A 23680-nucleotide genomic window follows, 5' to 3' on the forward strand; every position below is an offset into this window, starting at 1 on the left:
GAAAGTTTAAGAAAGTAAAATATTCCCACAATGTATGTTCTTTTCTGAAATCTTTCCTTCCATTTCATATAGGGGTGCAGGGAAAATGCTGGCCCTTAATGACTGGAGGTGGGGGAAGGTGAGAAAATGGGAGAAGCAATTGGAGAGGGAGTAGAGAAAGAAAAAGAACTATTCCTCAAAGAGGGAAAAAAAGACCAATGGACAGGGGAACAGATGCAGTTTCTCCCTGTTCACCAGAGAAAGGCAAATTCCAGCCACAAGGAGCAGCTCTCCTCAGTCTCCCGGATTGGCAGAAGAAAATGAGTGGCAGGACCTGATGTAGCGGGGAAGGAAAGGGGTGGGCGGGTTCCTGCCGCACTGCCGATGGGATGGGAGAGGTAACTGGGGTCCTGCACTCGCGGGTGACGTGGCCCTCACGTGAGCAGCAGCCGACGTTTGCCCACGTCCTTCTAATCCTGGTCCTGGTTTTGTCCGGCTACCAGCTCCCTATTGCCCTAAGGGCGGGCGGGCCAGTGGCCAGGGAAGGAGGAGGAAGTAACCGCCCGGATCCCAGCAGGTCTGTGTGTGGATGGGAGCAGCCTGGGGGCGGGGGTGGGGAATCCCTACGGTGTGGGTAGCGGAGGGTGGAGACAAAGCGGACTTTCTCAACACCCTTCCACTATCCCTGGCCCTTCCAAGAACAAAAATGGTGGACTTGGGGGCCGGATTCCTGGGGACATCCCGGACCAAGAGGGAGGAAATTCGAAAACTTTGGCAGCCAGGGCCTTGAATCGGGAAGGGCAGATATTAAGATTCTAGTCCTGTGTGCATCCATCTACCAAGCCAGAATCTTGGGGCTGTGCATCTGTCATTCCCCATGTCTTTCAGTAGGGCGCTGTATACCACCCAGAGGAAAAGAGTAAAGAATCTGCTCCGAATCCTTGGAGGTCGGTGTAAAGGTGGGATCGCCCCGCGGCCCCCGGAAGGGTGGGGGATGGTTGAGGTCCTTGCCTTAACTTGGGCCCATTTCTTACTCCAGCTACCTTCCTGTTATTTTATGTAGGAAGAAGGATGTGACGGCGCCTACAGGGAAAATGGCTGTCATTGGGGGTTGGAATGCATCGGGGAGGAGGCTCTTCTTTTGCTTCTCTACTTTTCCGTACTCCCTCGTCGGCCTCCTCCTTTTCTACTTGTTCGAAAGGGGTGTGGTTTTTGCTGGGAAAATGGCCGACCTCTGAGGGTGGGTGCTGCAGGAATGGGTGAGTGGACGCTGGGCTTGAAGAGGGCTGATGTCAGCGGAGTCCTGAGAAGTAGGGATAAGGATTAGAGACCAAAACATGAAATCCGTTTGACAACCAGAGTCCTGAATTTGGAAAAGCTGGTATTGAGACCTTCCGAAGTGCTGTTCTGTCCTCAAGCCGTTTGCCTCTGCCGTGTGGCATGTGTGTCTATGGACACACTTTAGGGCCAATTCAACCGTAGAAGCAGGAAGAAGACGACAATTGTCCAGAAAAAGTAGGCCAAAGTGAGGGTGGTGGCAATATTTGGGACTCCTGGGGTGGAGAAAAGTGGAGACTGCAAACCCCAGTGGCCTCATGAACCTCCTCTGCACCCCCCCTCCTTTCCTCCTCTTTATACCATTTTGGAGCTTTCAAAACAAAGTGCTCTGCAGGTATTAGACAAAGAAGGAAGTGGCTGGGGGGCGGGGCACAGGAATCCTGTAACGGGGGTGGGGAGATCTTGCTTCAAATTGCTGTTTGGAGTACTGTATCCTGGGTTTGTCTCCTTCCTGCAAGCACTAAGTCCCAGAGTTCTCAGTCCTTAGGTTTAATGGGGGAGACAGAAACTGAGATGAGAGAGGAAGGAAATTGCTCCAGAGCAGTGGAAGTTGGTATAATGGGTGAAGGGAGGAGTGTCCTGGAACCTCCGTGATGCTGGAGGTGGTGGAGGGAAGGGTGAGCTCCAAAACTTTGTGCATTTTATGTCTGTCCGTCTTCCAGACAATCTCTCCACCACCATCTGATTTGTTACAGGGAAAGGGCTGTGGCATCACTTTTGAAGGAAACAACTGACCTGGGTTGGGTGAGGATAGGGTGGAGACTTGAAAGAGATGAAGGAGATGGGGAAGGGAGATAATAATTTTCAAAGCCACAGCTCTGTGAGGAGGGGAGGGTGATGTTGGGGTACACAGAGCGAGGGCCAGAGATGCAGGAAAGGGATGTGTATCTATCCAGGATGAGGTCCTTCTGTCCCTTGATCATTCAGCATCCTCCTCCCCACCCATTTGTATGCAGGTTTGCAGGACCCAGTGGACTTCCAGGCAAGGAAGAGAAGGAAGAAAGTGCCTGAACCTGTATGGGTGTATGTGGGGGCGCCACTACCCCCAGGACATCTAGGGGAAGGGAGGTAGGGAAATGATTAGGTACCTTAAATGTAACATACTGGGGTGGGATGGTTGAACATGAGGTTGGAGAATCTGGACGTGGGGAAATTTTTCAAAATTACCTCCCCAATAGAGGAGAGGAATCAATGATCCAGCCCTGATTCCCTGTCATGTTCTCTACATTTGTGGGTCTGTAGTTCAGTCTGTCTGCATGCAAAGGCACAAAAAGGGAGACTGACGCCTTAAATCTTTCTTTCATTCCTAGGTTCCGCTGTACCTGTAGCTGCAGCAGGGCCTGCTGAAAACTCTGTCCCCAACATAGGAGCACCCCTCCGGGCCAGAGCAATCTCATTCTGCCCCGGTTAAGAATTCGGCTCAGACATTGTCCCCAGCATGGGCCGTACTCGGGAAGCTGGCTGCGTGGCCGCTGGTGTGGTGATTGGGGCTGGCGCCTGCTACTGTGTATATAGACTGACCTGGGGAAGAGATGAGAATGAGAAAATCTGGGACGACGATGATGAAGATGATGAGGAGGAATCTAGTGATATTGTAGAGACTAGAATTGAGAATGGAAAGGAGCTAAAGCTAATGCTGGGATGGGGTCTGAAGCTAGACTTCAGGGTGATTCAAAGGTGAAGACTGAGGTGGGCATGGTACTTGAGAGTGGTTCAGATGTAAAGGCAGAGGTCCACTTGGGGCCCCAGAGTGGAGGAGGCCTAGAGGCCAAGGCCAAAGCCCTTTTCAGCACCCTGAAGGAACAGGCAAGTGCAAAGGCGGGCAGGGGAGTCAGGTTGGGTACCATCTCTGGGAACAGGACCCTTGCACCCAGTTTACCCTGCCCAGGGGGCAGGGGTGGAGGCTGTCACCCCACCAGGAGTGGCGCTAGGGCTGGGAGTAGGGCAAGTGGAAAAACCAAGGGAAGAACCCGAGGTAAGAGCACCAGGACTCCAGCTACAGCATGGCCTGTTCGTAGGGGCAAGTTCAACTTTCCCTATAAAATTGATGATATTCTGGGTGCTCCTGACCTTCAAAAGGTTCTTAACATCCTGGAAAGATCAAATGATCCTTTTATTCAAGAAATAGCCTTGGTCACTCTGGGTAACAATGCAGCATATTCTTTTAACCAAAATGCCATTCGTGAATTGGGTGGTCTTCCAATTATTGCAAAACTGATAAAAACCAAAGATCTTATTATTAGGGAAAAAGCTTACAATGCCCTTAATAACTTGAGTGTGAATGCTGAAAATCAGGGAAAGATTAAGACCTATATCAGTCAAGTGTGTGATGATACCATGATCTGCCGCTTGGACTCAGCTGTGCAGATGGCCGGACTAAGACTGTTAACTAACATGACTGTGACTAATCATTACCAACATTTGCTTTCCTATTCTTTTCCAGACTTTTTTGCATTGTTATTCCTGGGAAATTACTTCACCAAGATTCAGATTATGAAACTAATTATAAACTTTACTGAGAATCCAGCCATGACAAGAGAGCTGGTCAGTTGTAAAGTACCATCAGAATTGATTTCCCTCTTTAATAAAGAGTGGGACAGAGAGATTCTTCTTAATATCCTTACTCTATTTGAAAATATAAATGACAACATAAAAAGTGAAGGACTTGCATCATCTAAGAAAGAATTCAGCAGAAGTTCACTTTTTTTCTTATTCAAAGAATCTGGAGTGTGTATTAAGAAAATCAAGGCATTAGCAAATCACAATGATCTGGTAGTGAAAGTAAAAGTCCTAAAAGTATTGACCAAACTTTAATTGGGTGTATGTCCCAAACAATATCGAGATAATTGTTTAGTTTGCACTTGGGAACAATGCATTTTGTAAATTCTTTGTTTGCCATTGTGCTTACATGGCAAAGAGATCCTTTCAGCTGCCATTTTGGAATAATGAATATCAAGGATCATCAAGAGTGATGATGGTTGTGGTGGTTGGTTTTAGGCTGTACCATTTTAAGGATGCCAAATGAATACTAGAGCTTGTATAAAGAAAGCACTTATCGATTCTATCTTGCTACCTAGACTGAGGTATTTTTTGCTCTTTCCTTTACCTAATTTGACAGCAAACTAATTATAAATAAGCTACACTTTTGTATTGGTTTACATTTGTTAATCTTAGACTTGTGTTTCATCAATAAAGTTGTGTGTTTTAACCAGAAAAAAGTATTGTGTCCCTTCAGTTTATGATTTAGAAAGGCAAAATGTATCGAGACAAAATTATCCTAACAAAACCACGAACCTCTGATCATGGCCACACCCCTCCCATCAGTGCAAAAACTTCTGTAGGCAGCAGTGCTCAGGGAAAATTTTATAGAGAAGGGAGGCACTTAAGTAAGCTGAGCTTGAAGGATAGGATAAAAATGGGGATGTTTTGAGAATGACTGGTGACTTGGGAGACAACTTTTGTGTTCTGTTAAATATTGTCATAGCACAAAGTAGCACTACTGTATTCACTGATCATAAATAAGATAACTTCTTTCCCCCATAGTTTGGGATCTCCAAAGTTATGATGCATCTTACAGTTGATGGCATCTTAGCATTGTGCCATACTTTAATTAGAAGTATTTTTTTCCTTTTGTAGTGATACATAAAATAATGATGCATCTAATAATCAAAGGCATCTTAGATCAATGAAATTCTAGTCAATGAGAAAAATGTAAAAATGTATTTAATACATAAAGGATGTATTTGCTCCATAATAAGTACATCATTTTGTACTGATAGAGGTTTTGCAGTAGTTTGAGTTAGGAAACTGGCAGAGGGTTGAGGGGGAGTCATCAGATTCCCCTTACTGAAGGAATGTTTTTTATTTATTTATTTAGACCGTTCATATCATCTTTATTCACAATAGCCTCAAACAGGAAACAAATGACCATCAACGGTATAATAGATAAATAAAGTGTGCTATATTTACATGCTACACAGCAAGAAGGAAGAATGCATGCTGCTATATGTGGCAATATGGATGACTCACACAAATATAATGTTGAATAAGCCAGATTCAAAAGAACATTTATCATGTGATTCCATTATATGAAATTCAAGAATAAGCAAAACTAATCTATGGTGATAGGAATAAGACCAGTGGTTACTTTGGGGAATGATTGGGAAGGGCATGAGGGAACCTTCTGGACAGTTGGAAATGACCTATATCTCAATTTAATTGGTGCTTACACAGGTGTCAACATCAAGGGAATGGGTGCTGTTGTACGACTACCGTATTCATATTACAGATTGTGATTTGGAGCCAACAAAGCAACATTATCAATCTCAGTAATGTTAATTTAAATTTTCTTAATTTTGTGGCTTGGTTTATTTTTATTTTGTGAAGTTTTTTTTTGTTTTGAACTTTATGTAAGAGTTAGGGTTGGTAGAATATGCCACTTTGGCATAAGGATTATTTTGAGCTAAAAACATTTGAAAAAATAGGCACAGGAAGGCAGGAGATAAAAACCTTAAGTAATCTGTTTTGTCTCTTAAAGTCCTCATATGAGTAAGGGAAGGGAAACAGAAATAATATAAAAACAGGGAGGGGGACAAAACAGAAGAGACATCATAAATATGGAGAACAAACTGGAGGTTATGGGAGGGGTTGTGGGTGGGGGGGTGGGCTAAATGGGTAAGAGGCACTAAGGAATCTACTCCTGAAATCATTGTTGCACTATATGCTAACTAATTTGGATGTAAATTAAAAAAAGTAAAAAATAAAACAAGTTAAAACAAAAGAAAACAAAAACCAAAAAAAAAATCTTATGTGAAAATTGTATTCCCTAAACCAGGAGGAAAGACAGACACATTCTTATCACCAGAGAGGGAGTTAAGGTTGAGATATTTCTGTACAAAAAGATCTTGCTAAAATAAATTTTATCTTCCTTTAATGTCCCCATATTTTAGCTACTTTTACACAATTGCATCTTTTCCTTCAACCTACTATATAAACACTTGGATTTTGCCACTTGTTTGGATCTTCATTTTCTTATGAGGGTTCCTATGTCATGTAGAACTTATGCTGAATAAATTTGTTTGCTTTTCTCCTGATTACAATAATAATTTCAGACAAAACTAGAAGCCCTTGAGTTTTCTTTCTTTTTAAGAATAATATTACTCAAATTTGATAAGCAACGCATTTATCTACAAGATGTATATTAAAGAAGAAAAAAGTTGGTAGTACCTAATATTTGTCAGACACTGATTGGCATTTATAGAGTTCCTACCCCCTCCACTTAATCTCCTCAACAATCCTGTCAAGTAAACATTATTATATTTTTATTGCAGAAGAAATGACACTTGGAGGATTTAAATAAGTTTCCCAAGATCACTTCATCAGTAAGAAGTAGAGTCAGTGGCCTTCCAAACTTGAGCAATTGGTTGTTTTAATTTTTTTTAATGTTTATTTATTTTTTCAGAGAGAGACAGAGACAGAGACAGAGGAAGAGCGGGGGAGGGCAGAGAGAGAGAGAGAGAGAGAGACAGAATCTGAAGCAGGCTCCAAGCTCTGAGTTGTCAGCACAGAGGCTGATGAAGGGCTTGAACCCACAAACTGCGAGATCATGACCTGAGCCGAAGTTGGACACTCAACCACCTGAGCCACCCAGGTGCCCCAGCAATTGGTTGTTTTAAAATCTCTTTCTTCAGAACCAAATGTCTGTATAATGCCTCCATAGATATTTTATACAAAACTCCCCTTGATGAAGACAGAAATGGAGATGATATTCTTTATGTCGAGTCCATAACTTTATAGATAACCACACAGTAAAGTGTAGAAGAAAGAGTAAAGTCTTAGGAATTGCCAATAGTTGAGGTTCAGATGAAAAAGAGAAAATATTTATCTTGGTGCTCTTATGTGTCAGGTAGGATGAGCAGTTTGGCTATTGAGCAAATAATAATGACTTTTGTATTGATTTGTTCAAGTTGGGGTACTGAGTGACTTTTATAAAATTAGGTACACTGTAAATAAACTTTCAGAGCCTGATTTAAAATCTTTCTAATTTTCTCCTAAAAAAATTCATTGGAGATACTTGAGAAAACAGAGGCAATGAGAACGCACTTGTTTTCTGACCCAGATGTGTAGCTTGAACATCTAAAAAAGAAATTTACGTCAAGCCATGTTGAATTTGGGGTGCTGAGTGACTTTTATTACCTAACCTCATTTAAAATGTGGGTAAAAATGAGGTTAAGTAATAAAAAGCCACCATGTGGCAGGGGCACAGGCCTGACTAGCATCCATCTGCTCTGGCAGATTTCTCCTCCTTCCCTCTCATTCTTTCCCCCTCTCCTTCCCTCCCACTTATATATTTATTTCCTCCTTCTGGAAGATAACTGGCTGCATAGTCTCTTTGTGCTTCTGTGACCATTTAATTTCCATGACACCAGGTCACGCAACAGTGGGCATTTAATACAGAATTGTCATTGCTGTGGTAATGTGGCGACCTAGGGTGTGAGTGGATGCCAAAAATTTTCTGGAACTCTTGTTGAACAGAGACTGAGGAGGAACTAGTCTTAGCGTGGCACAGCCCTATGTGCATGGCATGTACTTTTGATGTCCCACGCCTGGTATTATTTGGAACCAAATTGCCCAGACTTTGGGAAGTGCTGTGTGAGACAGATGTGTGACAGCCTGGTCCAGGCAGGCCACATGGCCAGCCAAGCCACATGCCAGTGTCCTGATGCTTTCACACTGGAGGTTGCCACTCTCAATCATTTTGGGAAGGGTATAGTTCTAGGATTGTGGCCGTGATAGTGGCAGATCATGGGGGCATGGAGGAGGCAGTGTCCTGTCTTTAGAGATGATGGCAGCTCCTGGGAAACTGAGGAAATTAGGAATTTGGAGGATATTTTGGTTTTGTTATCATCTAACAATTTCAGGAATTTAAGTGGGTCTATCCCAGTAAAATGTGTCCAAAGGTAATTTTACAAAACTGAAGTATACTTCTCTTATAAATTGTCACCTAAAGCACAATATTTCAAGGCTCGGGAAAGTGGCTTTCTTTTTTAAAATTCATAGTTTACTTGTCTTGTCTCAATAAACATCCCAAGTGTAGGTTTAGCAAATTGATATGGTCAGGCAAACTGTGTGCTTATGCTTCTGTTTGGTTATTTTCTCTGCTAAGTTCACCCTGTGGGGTGGACTTTGACCAATGGAGACTACTAAAGAGAGCTAACAGGTAAATTCTTTTCTATCCCTTCCACTTAGACTGTCATAGATGCAGTAATTTTATGTGCCCTTACTGTAGACGTCATGTGATGTAAGTAATCAGCTGTGTTTTTGTTGTAAAGTTCTGTCCAGATGAGTAACTTACCTCCTTATATTTGCCTTCCCTCTTTCCTTGTCTCACTTCCCTTTTCCCCTCACACTTTTTCCCTTGTATTATACATCTCAAGGTCAACTTTTGCCCCAGGCCCTGTTTTCTAGTCTTGAACTAAGGAACTACTCAAACTATTAATTCTATTTTTAAGAAAATGACTTCTGTAATATATTACTGTAGTAGCTCAGTGCACCATCCCTCAAAAGTAGCAAGCATAAAAACTAATGTTTCTACTTATGGAGAAAATTAACGTTTTGGAGGTAACCAAAAACCTTCCACAAAGTATGCTGTCAGAAAAAGGTAAGTGTTGATAATAGACACCTACTTCACAATACACAAAACTGTATATAACAGAAAAATTAAAAAGGAAAGCATTGAATTGTGTTTATAAAAAGTTTGATGGGAACAAGAGCCTATTTTTATAACCTAGAGGTAGGAAGAACCTTCCTCAGTGTGATCAAATCTCTAGAATCCATAAAGGGAAAATTTGAAGGATTTGATCACCTATATAGGGGGAAACACATGAGCAACACTAAATGAATTAGATATACCTACTTTGACAGCACCAACATCTAGCTAAGTCAGCTTGTCCTGATTCCCTGAGCACTAATCATCTGATGATAATTTGGTTTCTGATGTAGATTGATCTTAGGGAGTGAATGTTCTGAGCAGCAAACACTAAGAATCTGGTCTACTTGGTAAATTTTTTTTCTTATAGTAACATAACTCATCATTCTTTTATTTTCAAAAAGAAATGCTACCCCACTTGGTAATATGTTATACCTTCTGCAAACTTAGAAATGCTCAATAAACAGGGGGTTCTATGCCTAATCAAATATCCTGTATTATTATAAATGGTCAACAGTGCCAGAGAGTTACACTAAACCCAATCTCAATGGTGGACTGAATGGATCTGTAAGGATAAAGTTACCACCCAATAAAGCTTCCTGCTCTCCCCACCACCCTTCTCCTTCCCCCTAGGCCTATCCTCAAACACACACATTGTCCAAACCCTTAACAAAAGGCCTGAGGGGGACTGAATGGACAGGGTCAAGCATGGAAGTATACCATTTCAAAAAATAAATGTCTATTATCTTGCTTAATATCACACTTCAGGGCAGAGCTGACCAGGGACCATTATCCTAGTTTTCTACACCTTATGATGGCAGCAAGATAGTTCTGGTTTAAGGGCAAGGAAGAGCCACAGCTCAGAGAAACCAGAAATAAACTTTAGTTTGGGATGTTATACAAAATGAATGTGGAAAGGTAGCATTGAAAATGGTCATCATCATTCTTAGAAAAGCCATTATCAAGGGATCTTAGCTAGTCTCCATTTGTCAAAGTTCACCCTTTGGAGCATTAACTCTACTGTGTTTCCATGTGTGTAGTTTGGTTAGTTTGCAGCAGCAATAGTCCTTTCCTGCTATGTGACACTACATTAACTCGTTCCTCAAGCTGTGGCTTGAACCATAGTGGCATTGGCAGTGGCAGAAAGGATAATTGCTGTATTTCCTCTGGATTTGAAGTAAGGCAGGGCCCAGTAATGGAGAGGGGATGCAGTTGGGCCAAGTGGAACTTTGATGGTACATACATTGAATTGGGAAATGTGATACAAATAATTGTGTTATGAGTCCATTATGAAGGATGCTAAAGCACCATGGGGATAAGATACACTATAATTTGGGCTATGAAAATTCTACAATTGGTAGAAGGGGGTCTGGACCAAAAATTCTGAGTCAGCAAGTGAAGTACTCATAATGCCTCCTATCTCAGGATATATGACCACGAATGAATTAATCAGTGCATTTAAGCATTTTCAAATCTGCTGCCTAATTCTGTTGTCCAAGTTATTACACATTGTCATCTTGCCTTGCAACCAAGTATAGGACATTGATGTTTTAGGAACACAAAACATGCTATTAGGTCTTGAAGACATGAGCAGTACTAATGAAGACATTTTTGCTAGCACCTGCAAAGGAGAGTGACATCCTGTTTGACAAAGTGGGTAAAATGCACTTTTGAACTTTTGAAAATTTTAAAAGTTTTTAGAAAAAATGGAGAAATAATATAAGGATAAAATGAAATAAGTGTAAGAGGGACATTGGGACTGAGACAATTTTTTGAGTTCTTATTGCAGCAATTGATTGATTTGTTATAGTGTATTATTTCTTTGCCATACTTCTGGGTTGCATTTATAATTATTATATTTAGAATTTTCACATATATATCACTGGTGTGATTAATCCATCGTTTTATTTATTTTTACATCACCAAGTATTTTTAAGTTGAAGTATGATTGACACACATAGTTACATTAGTTTCAGTTGTACAACATAGTGATTCAATAAGCCTATACATTATGTTATGCTCACCACAAGTGTAGTTACCATCTGTCACCAAACAATGCCATTGACTATACTCCCTATGCTGTACCTTTCATTCCTATGACTTTCATAACTGGAAGCTTGTATCTCCCACTCCTTCTTACCCATTTTGCTCATCCCCCACCCTTTCCCTCTGGCAACCACCAGTTTGTTCTCTTTGTGGTTTCTGCTTTTTTGTTCGTTTATTTGTTTTGTTTTGTTTTGTCTTTTTAGATTCCACATATAAGTGAAATCATATGGTATTTGTCTTTTTTATCTGACTTATTTCACTTAGCATAATACCCTCTAGGTCCATCCATATGTCAAATATTGTTATTAAGATTGTGTGGCTTGTTTTTCACTTACAAAGCAGTGTCTTCATAAAGAAGAAAATTATCAATATTTTCATGCATTTATTTTATTCTTTTCAAACAAATTCTCCCTTACCATAAGGTCATGAGATTATCTACATTATCTTCTAGCAGGTTTACTGTTTTGCCTTATCTAATTTAGATCTACAATTCACCTGGAATTTATTTTTGTATGTGACATGAAGTAAGTTTCAAGATTATATTTTTTCCCTATAAAAAGATATCCAATAAACTCAGCACCATTTCTTCAGAAGACTGTCCTTTCTCTACTACATACACTACAGTGTCCTATTTGTGACAACTTGTTGCCATATATGTATGGGTTTGTCCTTGTACTTTTGATTCTGTCCATTAGTCTATTTTTGTTTAATCCTTATTTATTTATTTTTGAGAGAGATAGAGAGATATATAGAGAGAGTGGGGGAGGGGCAGAGAAAGAAGGAGAGATAATCCAAGCAGGCTCTTTAGTGTCAGTGCAGAGCCCCACGTGGGGCTCGAACTCACAAACAGTGAGATCATGACCTGTGCTGAAATCAAGAGTCAGACACTTGGCTGACTGAGCCACCCAGGCACCTCTGTCCATTAGTCTATTTGTTTATCCTTGCATCAATGTGTTTGAATCCTGTCATAATTACTGTAGCTTTATAGTGCATCTTAATATTTGGTAGTATGACTCCTCTTTATTGTTCTTTTTCAGAATTCTCTTGGTTATTCTTGGTGCTTTGCATCTCCATATTTTTTTAAAAAATGTTTGCCAATTTACACTCATGTTAGTTCAGATTTGTACACATTTTGTTAGAACGACTCCTAGGATATGATGGTATCTCAATGCTATTTTAGATGGCTTCATTTTTATTTTTATTTATTAATTTATTATTATTATTATTGTGTTTTAGAGAGAGAGAGTGTGCAAGAGAATTTCAAGCAGGCTGCATGCTCAGCACGGAGCCCAATGCAGGGCTCAGTCCCACAACCCCGGGATCATGACCTGAGCTGAAATCAAGAGTCGGACGCTCAACCAAGTCACCCAGGTACCCCAGATGGCTTTGTTTTTAAATTTTCATATCCTACTTGTTCACTGCTGGTATATGGGAATAGAGCTGATTTCTAAAAATATACTGACATTGTATTGAGTGGACTTGTGGAAATCATTTATTAATTTTTACAGTTTATTTATAGATTCTTTTGGGTTTTCTACATATGCAATCATTTTGTATGTGAGTTATGATTATTTTTTTCCAGTTATTGTTCCTTTTATTTATTTTTTCTTCTCTTATTGTACTCTCCCCAGTATGGTGATGAATAAAAGTGGTAATAGTGGCCATCTTTTTCTTGTTAACTGATCTCAAGTGGAAAGCTCTCAATATTTCAATATTAACTATTATGTTTGTTGTAGATGGTGATTATCAAATTATAGAAGTTCCCCTTTATTCCTGGTTTCCTAAAAGTTTTAAATCATGAATGGGGGTTGAATTTTATCAAATGCCTTTTCTGCATCCATTGAGACATTTATATAAGTTTTTCCTTCTAATTATAATAATGTGGCAAATTATGTTGATTGATTTTTATAAAATTTTTTTTCCAACGTTTATTTATTTTTGGGACAGAGAGAGACAGAGCATGAACAGGGGAGGGGCAGAGAGAGAGGGAGACACAGAATCTGAAACAGGCTCCAGGCTCCGAGCCATCAGCCCAGAGCCTGACACGGGGCTCGAACTCAGGGACCGCGAGATCGTGACCTGGCTGAAGTCGGACGCTTAACCGACTGCGCCACCCAGGCGCCCCAGTTGATTGAGTTTTAAATGTTAATTTAACCTTGTGTTTTTAGATGAAACCCAACTTGATTATTATGTATTATCTATTTTGTATATCACTCAATTTGGTTTGCTTTTACTTGGTTTGAAATTTTTGCATCTATTTTCATAAGAGGGATTAACCTTTAATTTAATTTTTTGTAATATTTTTTCAGGTTTCGTATCATATTTATTCTTGGATCATAACACAGAGTGGGTAGTGTGGTAAATAATTTTATGTGTCAACTTGGCTAGGCCACAGTACCCAGACGTTTGGCCAAACACAAGTCTGGATGTTGCTGTGAAGTTATTTTTCAGATATCATTTAAATCAGTAGACTTTGAGCAAAGCAGATCATTATCCATCATGTGAGTGGGCCTAATCCAATGAGCTGCAGGCCTTAAGAGAAAACAACTGAGGTCATTTGAAGAGGAGGGAATTCTGTTTTCAGATTTTTTTTTTTTTTTTTTTACTTTAGAGAGATAGAGTGCAAGCAGGGTAAGGGCAGAGGAGAGAGAATCTTAAGTAGGCTCCATGCTCAGTGCGAGCTCAAGACAGGGCTCTATCCTGTGACCCTGGCATCATGACACAAGCCAAAATCAAGAATTGGATGCTCAACCAACCAAGCCACCCAGGCCCCCCCAGGTTGTCTTCAGACTCAAGCTGGGACATCACCTCTTTCCTGAATCTCTAGCTTTCTGGCCCACACTATAGATTTTATATTTGACACCTTCCACAATTGCCAGAGCCAATTCCTTTAAATAAAATCTTTCTCTTTTTCTTTGTGTATCTATCTGTATTTCATCTGTATATATATCCATATCTATATATCTATATCTATCACTTATTGGTTTTGTTCTGTGGAGAATCTTGATTATTCCTCTTTTTGCAAAAAATTCTATAAAATTAATTTGATTTCTTCTTTAAATATTTGGATAAATTTACTGGTGAAGCCACCTGTAGCTGAAGTGTCTTTTTGTGGGAAATTGTTTTTTTTTTTACCTATTCAATTTAGAAAATTAAGTACAGCACTAATCAAATTTTCATCTTTGCTTGTATCTGTTTATCCTTATATTGAATGTTTAATGTTTGTGGGTTCTGTAGCAATGCCTACTTTTTCATGCCTGATGTTGATTTTCCTGTTATTTTGCTTCTTATTCCTGATATTTTCTATCAGGAAAACCAATATGAGGCATGAAAAAGTAGGCATTGCTACAGAACTCACAAAAATTAAACACTCAATATGAAAATGAAGAAAGTAATAAAGATGAGAGCAAAAATTAATAGAAAACAAGCAGATGAGAGAGAAGCAAAAAGTTGGTTCTATGTAATATTTTCTCTCTCATATGCTTGTTTTCTATTAATTTCTGCTCCCATCTTTACTATTTAGTTTCTTCATTTTCATTTGAGTTTAATTCATTGTTCTTTTTCTAAGATCATTGATTTCTAGCCTTTCTCCTTTACAAACATGCAGTATAAAAACTATGATTCTATCTATAAATTTCTTTCTACACACTGCTTTAGTTGCAGTCCACAAAATTTTGATAATTTGCATTTTCATTACCATTTAGTTCAAAATATGTTTAAATTTACATTCATATTTTTTCTTTAATCTATGTTATTTATAAGTATTTTACCTAATTTCCAAGTATTTGAGACTTTTCTGGTTGTCTTTTACTTATTGATTTCTAGTTTAATATCACTGTAGTCAGACAACATACTCCATGTCTTTTTAAATGTATTGAAACATTCTTTTAATACTATTTAAAAAAAAATTTTAGGAGTCTCTTGAAGATGGTGGTGTAGGAGGACACTGGGCTCACCGCATCCTGCTGATCACTTAGATTCCACCCACATCTGCCTAAATAATCCAGAAAACCACCAGAAGCCTAGCAGAACAGACTCTCCAGAGCCAAGCATAGACAAGAGGCCCATGGAAGAGGGTAGGAAGGGCAGAGAGGCGGTGTGAGCTACATGGACTGGCGGGAGGGAGCCAGGGCGGTGGAGGGGCAGCCCGCCAGGCAAGGCAGAGCCCCTGAGTCTGACTTGCAAAAGCAGAGGGGCCGGACGGAGTGTATTCTGACAGCCAGCGGGACTTAACATCTGGCATGTTATGTCAACAGCTCTGCTCGGAGAGTGGAAGGGTTAGAGGACAATGGGAGGGAGAGTTGTTGAGCCCTGGAGGACAGAGATCATCTTGGTGGGGAACAAAGGTGCTGGCCAGCGCCATCTGCCTTGCCCATCCCCCATCCGAAATCCCAAAGGGAACCAGTTCCCATCACAGAACTTGCTTGCACCGTACAAACACCCAACACTGAGCTTCTATGGATCCATCTCTCCAACGGGTCTGCCTCCCTCTTGGTGTCCCAGGGCCCCTCCCCCAGGGGACCACTGAAGGCAAAGCGAGCTGGACCTGCCTCTCCCGCCCCTGTGCACCTTGCAGATCTACCCTGGCTAATATGCCAGATCCCATAGAAGAAGCACCACAAGCCTGGCAGCGTTCAAGTAGCCCAGACAGGGGCCACACCACTCCACAGTGAGTCCTGGCCCTGGGAGAGGGGAAGATAAGGTACACACCAGTCTGACTGTGGCCCCAGTGGTGGGCTGGGGTCAGACATCAGGTCTGACTGTGGCCCCACCCACCAACATAAGTTACTCCAGAGAGCACAGGGGAAGAGCCCTGCAGTTCTGCGCCACTCCAGGGACTATCCAAAATGATGAAATGGAAGAATTCTCCTCAAAAGAAACTCCAGGAAGTAATGACAGCTAACAAACTGATCAAAAACGGTTTAAGCAATATAACAGAACATGAATTTAAAATAATAGTCATAAAATTAATTGCTGGGCTTGAAAAAAGTATAGAGGACAGCAGAGAATCTATTGCTACAGAGATCAAGGGACTAAGAAACAGTCAGTAGGAGCTAAAAAATTCTATAAATAAGGTGCAAAATAAAATGGAGGCGACCACAGCTCGGACTGAAGAGGTAGAGGAGAGAATAGGTGAATTAGAAGAGAAAATTATGGAAAAAGAGGAAGATGAGAAAAAGAGAGATAAAAAAATCCAGGAGTATGAGGGGAAAATTAGAGGACTAAGTGATGCGATGAAATGTAATAATACCCATAAAATAGGGATTCCAGAGGAGGAAGAGAGAGAGAAAGGGGCTGAAGGTGTACTTGAGCAAATCATAACTGAGAACTTCCCTGATCTGGGGAAGGAAAAAGGCATTGAAATCCAAGAGGCGCAGAGAACTCCCTTCAGACGTAACTTGAATCAATCTTCTGCACGACATATCATAGTGAAACCGGCAAAATACAAGGATAAAGAGAAAATTCTGAAAGCAGCTAAGGATAAACGTGCTCTAACATATAAAGGGAGACCGATAAGACTCGTGACGGATCTATCTACTGAAACTTGGCAGGCCAGAAAGGAATGGCAGGAAATCTTCAAAGTGATAAACAGAAAAAACATGCAGCCTAGAATCCTTTATCCAGCAAGTCTGCCATTCAGAATAGAAGGAGAGATAAAGGTCTTCCCAAACAATCAAAAACTGAAGGAATTCATCACCACTAAACCAGCCCTACAAGATATCCTAAGGGGGATTGTGTGAGTGAAATGTTGCAAGGTCCACAAAGTACCAGAGACATCATTACAAGCATGAAACCTACAGACATAACAATGACTCTAAAACCATATCTTTCTGTAATAAACTGAATGTAAATGGACTAAATGCTCCAACCGAAAGACATAGGGTATCAAAAAGGATAAAAAAACAAGACCTATCTATTTTCTGTCTACAAGAGACTCATTTTAGACCTGAGGACACTTTCAGATTGAAAGTGAGGGGATGGAGAACTATTTATCATGCTACTGGAAGTCAACAGAAAGCTGGAGTAGCCATACTTATATCAGACAAACTAGACTTTAAATTAAAAGCTGTAACAAGAGATGAAGAAGGGCATTATATAATAATTACAGGGTCTGTCCATCAGGAAGAGCTAACAACTATAAATATCTATGCGCCGAATAAGGGAGCCCCCAAAAATATAAAACAATTACTCACAAACATAAGCAACCTTATTGATAAGAATGTGATAATTGCAGGGGACTTTAATACTCCACTTACAACAATGGATAGATCATCTAGGCGCAGGATCAAAAAATAAACAAGGGCCCTGAATGATACATTGGATCAGATGGACATGACAGATATATTTAGAACTCTGCATCCCAAAGCAACAGAATATACTTTCTTCTCAAGTGCACATGGAACATTCTCCAAGATAGATCACATACTGGGTCACAAAACAGCCCTTCATAAGTATACAAGAATTGAGATCATACCATGCACACTTTCAGACCACAATGCTATGAAACTTGAAATCAACCACAGGAAAAAGTCTGGAAAACCTCCAAAAGCATGGAGGTTAAAGAACACCCTGCTAAAGAATGAATGGGTCAACCAGGCAATTAGAGAAGAAATTTTTTTTTTAATTTTTTTCAACGTTTATCTATTTTTGGGACAGAGGGAGACAGAGCATGAACGGGGGAGGGGCAGAGAGAGAGGGAGACACAGAATCGGAAACAGGCTCCAGGCTCTGAGCCATCAGCCCAGAGCCCGACGCGGGGCTCGAACTCACGGACCGTGAGATCGTGACCTGGCTGAAGTCGGACGCTTAACCGACTGCGCCACCCAGGCGCCCCAAGAGAAGAAATTTTAAAAAATATATGGAAACAAATGAAAATGAAAAGACAACAATGCAAATGCTTTGGGATGCAGCGAAGGCAGTCCTGAGAGGAAAATACATTGCAATCCAGGCCTATTTCAGGAAACAAGAAAAATCCCGAATACAAAATCTAACAGCACACCTAAAGGAACTAGAAGCAGTACAGCAAAGACACCCCAAACCCAGTAGAAGAAGAGAAATAATTAAGATCAGAGCAGAAATAAACAATACAGAATCTAAAAAAACTGTAGAGCAGATCAACGAAACCAAGAGTTGGTTTTTTGAAAAAAGAAACAAAATTGATAAACATCTATTCAGGCTTCTCAAAAAGAAAAGGGAGATGACCCAAATAGATAAAATCATGAATGAAAATGGAATTATTACAACCAATCCGTCAGAAATCAAGCAATTACCAGGGAATACTATGAAAAATTATATGGCAACAAACTGGACAACCTGGAAGAAATGCACAAATTCCTAGGCACGCACCCACTTCCAAATCTCAAACATGAAGAAATAGAAAACTTGAACAGACCCATAACCAGTGAAGAAATTGAATCAGTTATCAAAAATCTCCCAACAAATAAGCGTCCAGGACTAGATGGCTTCCCTGGGGAATTCTACAAGACATTCAAATCAGAGATGATACCTATCCTTCTCAATACCTATCCGTCCTCCTACACCGCCATCTTCCCAGGATCCCTCTGGCTTCTCCTTTTAAAAATAATTTCTATTTGTCATGTCTCTCGTGTGCTTTTGTTTGAATGTTAAACATTATGAAAGAAAAATTCTAGAAAATTTAGATGAAATTTTCTTAATTTGTAGAGGATTTTCTTTTGCTTTGGGAAAGCAGTATACAAAGGAGTAAATTAGCTTAAGTAAATCAAGAATTAAACTATTTTGAGGTTGGATTTCAATCTTTGTCAGACCTATTCTATTTCTAGGTCACCCTTACTGCCAGTGTGTAATTCTTCAGGGCTTCTAACTGACAGCCTGGGGAATTTATCAGTTCCCCCAATCTTGGAAGTCCCCAAACTCCAATTTTTCATCTTTCTTGCACTTTGAAGTTGCCAATAGCTCTGTTTATCTTCCCAAACTCTTAATTACCTATTTCTACTTGGCTTCTTCGCTTCTAGTTCTATACCTATTAAGAATTGGTGAATGCATCAAGGAGAAAATTAACTCAGATTACCCATTTCATTTCTTTGTAATTTCCTTTTCTCCAGGATATTAGCCCATCAAACCCTGGCTGTCTAGTTGGCTTTGTGCTCTGGATTTTGACTCCTTAACTCTGCATAATTACTAAAAGCTCTATTCAGGTTTCTGTATCTTCCCAGCTTCTTTTTCAGCCTCTTCACCAATGCTGATAATGGACTGGTCAATGCCTCAAGGGGAAAATTGGTGCCAAATGTCAGTTCACCTCATTAAATTTCCCTTCTTTCCAGGATTTTGGTACCTCAATCCTGGCTGCTTTGGAAGCTTTCTGATGTCTTTAAGTAATTTAATCTATTTAAATATAATAACAATGAATTTTTCAGGTTTTCTTGTCCTTCTAAATGGGGGGTTTAGTCTTCTATTAGTAGGCCATTATAGCCAGAAGCAGAGCACATTTCAAAACTTTGAACATAATATTTTCATTACCATCCCATGCAAAATGCTTTCTAATTTTAGATGTAATTTCTTCTTTGACTCTTATGTTATTAGAAGTGTATTTCCTAATTCCAAAAAATACGTGGATTTTAGTTATTACATTGTTATTATTGATTTTTAGTTAATTGCACCATGGTTAGAAAACATACTCTGTATGACTTTAATCTTTGTGAAATGTTAGAACTTGATGTATGGCCCAGGATATGATCAATTTTTATACACGTTCTGTATGATTTTTAGTTTATGAGAGAGAGAGAGAGAGAGAGAGAGAGAACGGGGAAAGTGCAGAGAGAGAGGGAGACATAGAATCTGAAGCAGGCTCCAGGCTCTGAGCAGTCAGCACAGAGTTCTATATGAGGCTCAAACCAATGAGCCATGATATCATGACCTGAGTCGAAGTTGGACGCTTAACCAACTGAGACACCCAGGTACTCCTATACATATTCTGTATGTTTTTAAAAATAATATATAAACATATAGTTGTAATTGTTGAGTATAGCTTTATACCAACCAAGGTTTGAATTAATTGGGTCAATTTTGCCAGTCATGTTCAAATTTTTTATGTCTCTGCTATTTTTATTTGCTCATCCTGTCAGCTATAAAAAGAGATATGTTAAAATCTCCCACTGTGATTGGGGATCTCTATTATTTCTTGTAGTTCTGTCCATTTCTTTTTTATATATTTTGAAACTATGTTATTAGATGCATACAAATTTAGAATTGTTACATCTTTCTGGTGAATTATACATTTTCCCTCATGGAGTATCCCTCTTTATCTCTAGTAATGCTTTTTGACATAGTGCCCATTTTATTTGATATTAGTATTTTTTTAAGTTTATTTATTTTGAGACAGAGAGAGTGAGTGAGCACGAGTGGAGGGAGGGGCAAAGAGAGAGAGGGGTAGAGAGAATTCTAAGCAGGTTTCATGCTGTCAGTACAGAGCCTGATGCGGGGCTTGATCCCACCAACGATAAGATGACCTGAGCCGAAATCAAGAGTTGGACGTTTAACTGACTGATCCACCCAGGTGCCCCTGATGCTAGTATATCTTCATCAATTTTTGTTTAGTTAATGCTTTCATGGTATATATTTTACATTTTTACACTTTCAAACTTTCTGTATGTTTGAGTTTTAGATGTATCCTTTCTGAACAGCATATAGTTGTGTTTTGTTATTTGTATCCAATATTTTAATATTTATGTTTGAACTGAAGCATTTATTCTGTTTTAATTTAATGTAATTTCTGATACATTTAGAGTATAATCTCTTATCTTATTCAGTGATTTCTATTTGACCTGCCTACTTTATGTCCCAATTTTTTTCTTATCTTCTTTAGGATTTATTCACTTTTTTATTATTCCTCTTTACTAGCTTGATAGTTGTACTAATTCACTATTGTTTAGTGATTACTCTATACATTACAACATGCATTCTTGATTTTTCAAAGTTTTCTATGAATCAATCCTTTTCCCCCTTTTCTCAGACAACTCACAGGACTTAAAATGCCAACTCCACTTACCCTCATCTCAATGTATATGGTATTGTTGTCATGCATTCAAACTTTCTATATGCTTCCAACCTATTTCTCTTTATATTTCAATATTTTAAGAATTCTTACAGGGGCGCCTGGGTGGCGCAGTCGGTTAAGTGTCCGACTTCAGCCAGGTCACGATCTCGCGGTCCGTGAGTTCGAGCCCCGCATCAGGCTCTGGGCTGACGGCTCAGAGCCTGGAGCCTGCTTCCGATTCTGTGTCTCCCTCTCTCTCTGCCCCTCCCCCGCTCATGCTCTGTCTCTCTCTGTCCCAAAAAAATAAATAAACGTTGAAAAAAAAAATTTAAAAAAAGAATTCTTACAATAATTTCATATAGTCAAGACTCATATATTTACATTTTCCTTTGTAGTTCTTTTCTTCCTGGTTTGTAAAAAGATAAATTTTCATTATGCTTGAAGAACAACATTTAGTATTTCTTCTAGTATGAATTTGCTCATATCTATATCTATATCTGTATCTATATCTATATCTAACTATATATCTATATCTCTATCTATCTATCTCTATATCTTATATATATATCTGACTTGCATGCTCCACTGACAAAGCCAGCCAGGCATACCTGAATTTGCAACTGGTATATATTTTTTGTCTGAGAATGTCTTTATTTCAAAACAACAAAAAAAATAAAACAAAACAAAACATAAACAGGGCTTCCCATAGAGGACAATGTCCCAATAGGGAAGAATCACTCTTTCCCCAATTAAAATGATCACATTTTTTTTGTGTGATGCTTAAGATATTACAAATTTCAGTTGTGTTCCTGACCTTTCCAAGTGTCCTTTCATTCAGGGCAAAATGTGGTTTACTCAGCCCAAGGATGCTGGTTTTTCATCTATCCACAATATCAATAGTCATTTGGCCAGCCTCTCCATTGTTGGAAACACGATCCCCACTCCTGACCCCGCTATTAAGGAGAAAGCTTTATGTGCTCCGGATAACTTGAATGCAAGTATTGAAAATCAGGGGCAGATTAAGATGTACATCAATGAAGTGTGTCGGGAGACTGTGTCACATTGCTGCAACTCGTTTCTGCAGCAGGCCGGATTAAATTTGTTAATAAGCATGACAGTTATTAATAACATGCTTGCCAAGTCCGTTTCAGACTTGAAGTTTCCTTTGATAGCAGAGGGAAGTGGATGTGCTGAGCTTCAGGTTTTGAAACTGTTGATGGGCTTGTCCGAAAAGCCAGTCTTGGCAGGGGAATTGCTGGGTGCCCAAATGCTGCTCTCATTCATGTCCCTCTTTATGAGGAACGGAAACAGACAGGTTCTCCTGGACACCCTGGCCTCTTAAATGGCCATCTCGAACAGAATGGAACCGAATCTGCCCAAAACCCTTCTGGTGAACACACACATGTGTTCTCACTCAAAGAATCTGCAGTGGGTGCTGTTGAAGATCCAGTCTTAGCCCATCACCACATCACGGGGTGAAAGTTACACTCGCTAAATCGAGGACCACATTCCTATTGGCCAGGCAGGGGTTCCCACAGGGCTTGGAGTAACTTCTTGGTTTTGCAGTCTGCAGGCAATATGCATTGTCAGCCACTCCCTTGTGGCCTTCTTCCTGTGGTAAAGGGATCATTCCAGCTGCCAGCTGTGGATACAGAACATCCTATTATAGCATCATGAGGGATGCCCTGCCCGTGGTGGTCTCCCTGTCTAAGCGGGACCATTTTGTGGAGACCAGACACATATCGGAGCATGTGCTGAAAATGCTTTTGCTGCTGCCTAGGTTGAATTCTTTCTCATTTACTGCTTCTTCTTTGCGAGCTGATGGATGGTGAACCTATTCATCAAAAACGTACACCCCCCTTTTGTGTGCTGTACTGACTTAACCTTACCCACCCAAACCTACCATTTGTATGTATCATCAATAAAGGTGTGTGCTTTGATTGGCAAAAGCGAGACATGGAACTTGCCCTTGAGTTTACAGTCTACATGAAGAGGAAGACAAAAATACGCGACCAACCGACACCAACCCACGCTAACTAACTGGGGGCCTTTGCTCCCTGACAAATGCATGCTTATCAGTGCTCACAGGAGGCGGGGTAGAGGTGGGCTGCAGTGCTCAGGATAAGCCTCAAGAAGGGCCTGGAGGGCTGGGGGTGGGAGCAGGGGAGTGGAGGTGGGGTTAGTGGAATCAGGATGGAGTGTTGGGAGGACTGAAAGAGACAACACTTTTGAAGCAGGCGGCACAGTGCCTGGCACCTGGAGCAGAGAAATACCTCGACGAAGGTGTCTTTCCTTGACTGCCAGCCTAAATAGGAAGGTCAGTATCCTTGGGGTGTGTGTACACGTCCTTGGGGACCACTGGACAACCCATCCCTGCGCATGTCACGCACTAGTATAGCAGTGATGGTTGCCGCTCTCCGAGTGCCCACTTTGTGTAGTTCCGTCTCTCCTGCAAAGCGGCTGTTAAACCTACCTCCAGGCCCCCTCCCTCCCTTGGGACCCCAAGCCCAGATTCCTGGCAGAGCGAGAAGTGTTGGCCTCTGCTTCCTCTGGGGGAACCTCCTTTCTGCCCTTTCCCTGGTACCTTCGGTGAA

The 23680-nt window shown here is 40.3% G+C and overlaps 2 protein-coding genes across 2 annotated transcripts; both read left to right on the forward strand.

Moving 5' to 3' along the window:
- The first annotated feature begins 1718 nt into the window (after nucleotides 1–1718).
- ARMCX1 (armadillo repeat containing X-linked 1) lies at nucleotides 1719–4526 on the forward strand. Its single transcript, XM_047844031.1, is given in 3 exon segments — nucleotides 1719–2385; nucleotides 2628–2930; nucleotides 2933–4526. Coding segments are annotated over 2 exon segments (1374 nt in total). The 5' UTR covers nucleotides 1719–2385; nucleotides 2628–2755; the 3' UTR covers nucleotides 4132–4526.
- A 6098-nt stretch (nucleotides 4527–10624) lies between these two features.
- LOC125157005 (protein ARMCX6-like) lies at nucleotides 10625–23039 on the forward strand. The gene is made up of 2 exons (XM_047843265.1): nucleotides 10625–10682; nucleotides 21872–23039. Exons 1-2 carry the CDS (start codon nucleotides 10625–10627, stop codon nucleotides 22426–22428), a joined length of 615 nt encoding a protein of 204 aa, XP_047699221.1. The 3' UTR covers nucleotides 22429–23039.
- The last annotated feature ends 641 nt before the right edge of the window (nucleotides 23040–23680 follow it).

This window comes from Prionailurus viverrinus, chromosome X (assembly GCF_022837055.1).
Source record: "Prionailurus viverrinus isolate Anna chromosome X, UM_Priviv_1.0, whole genome shotgun sequence".
NCBI lineage: Eukaryota > Metazoa > Chordata > Mammalia > Carnivora > Felidae > Prionailurus > Prionailurus viverrinus.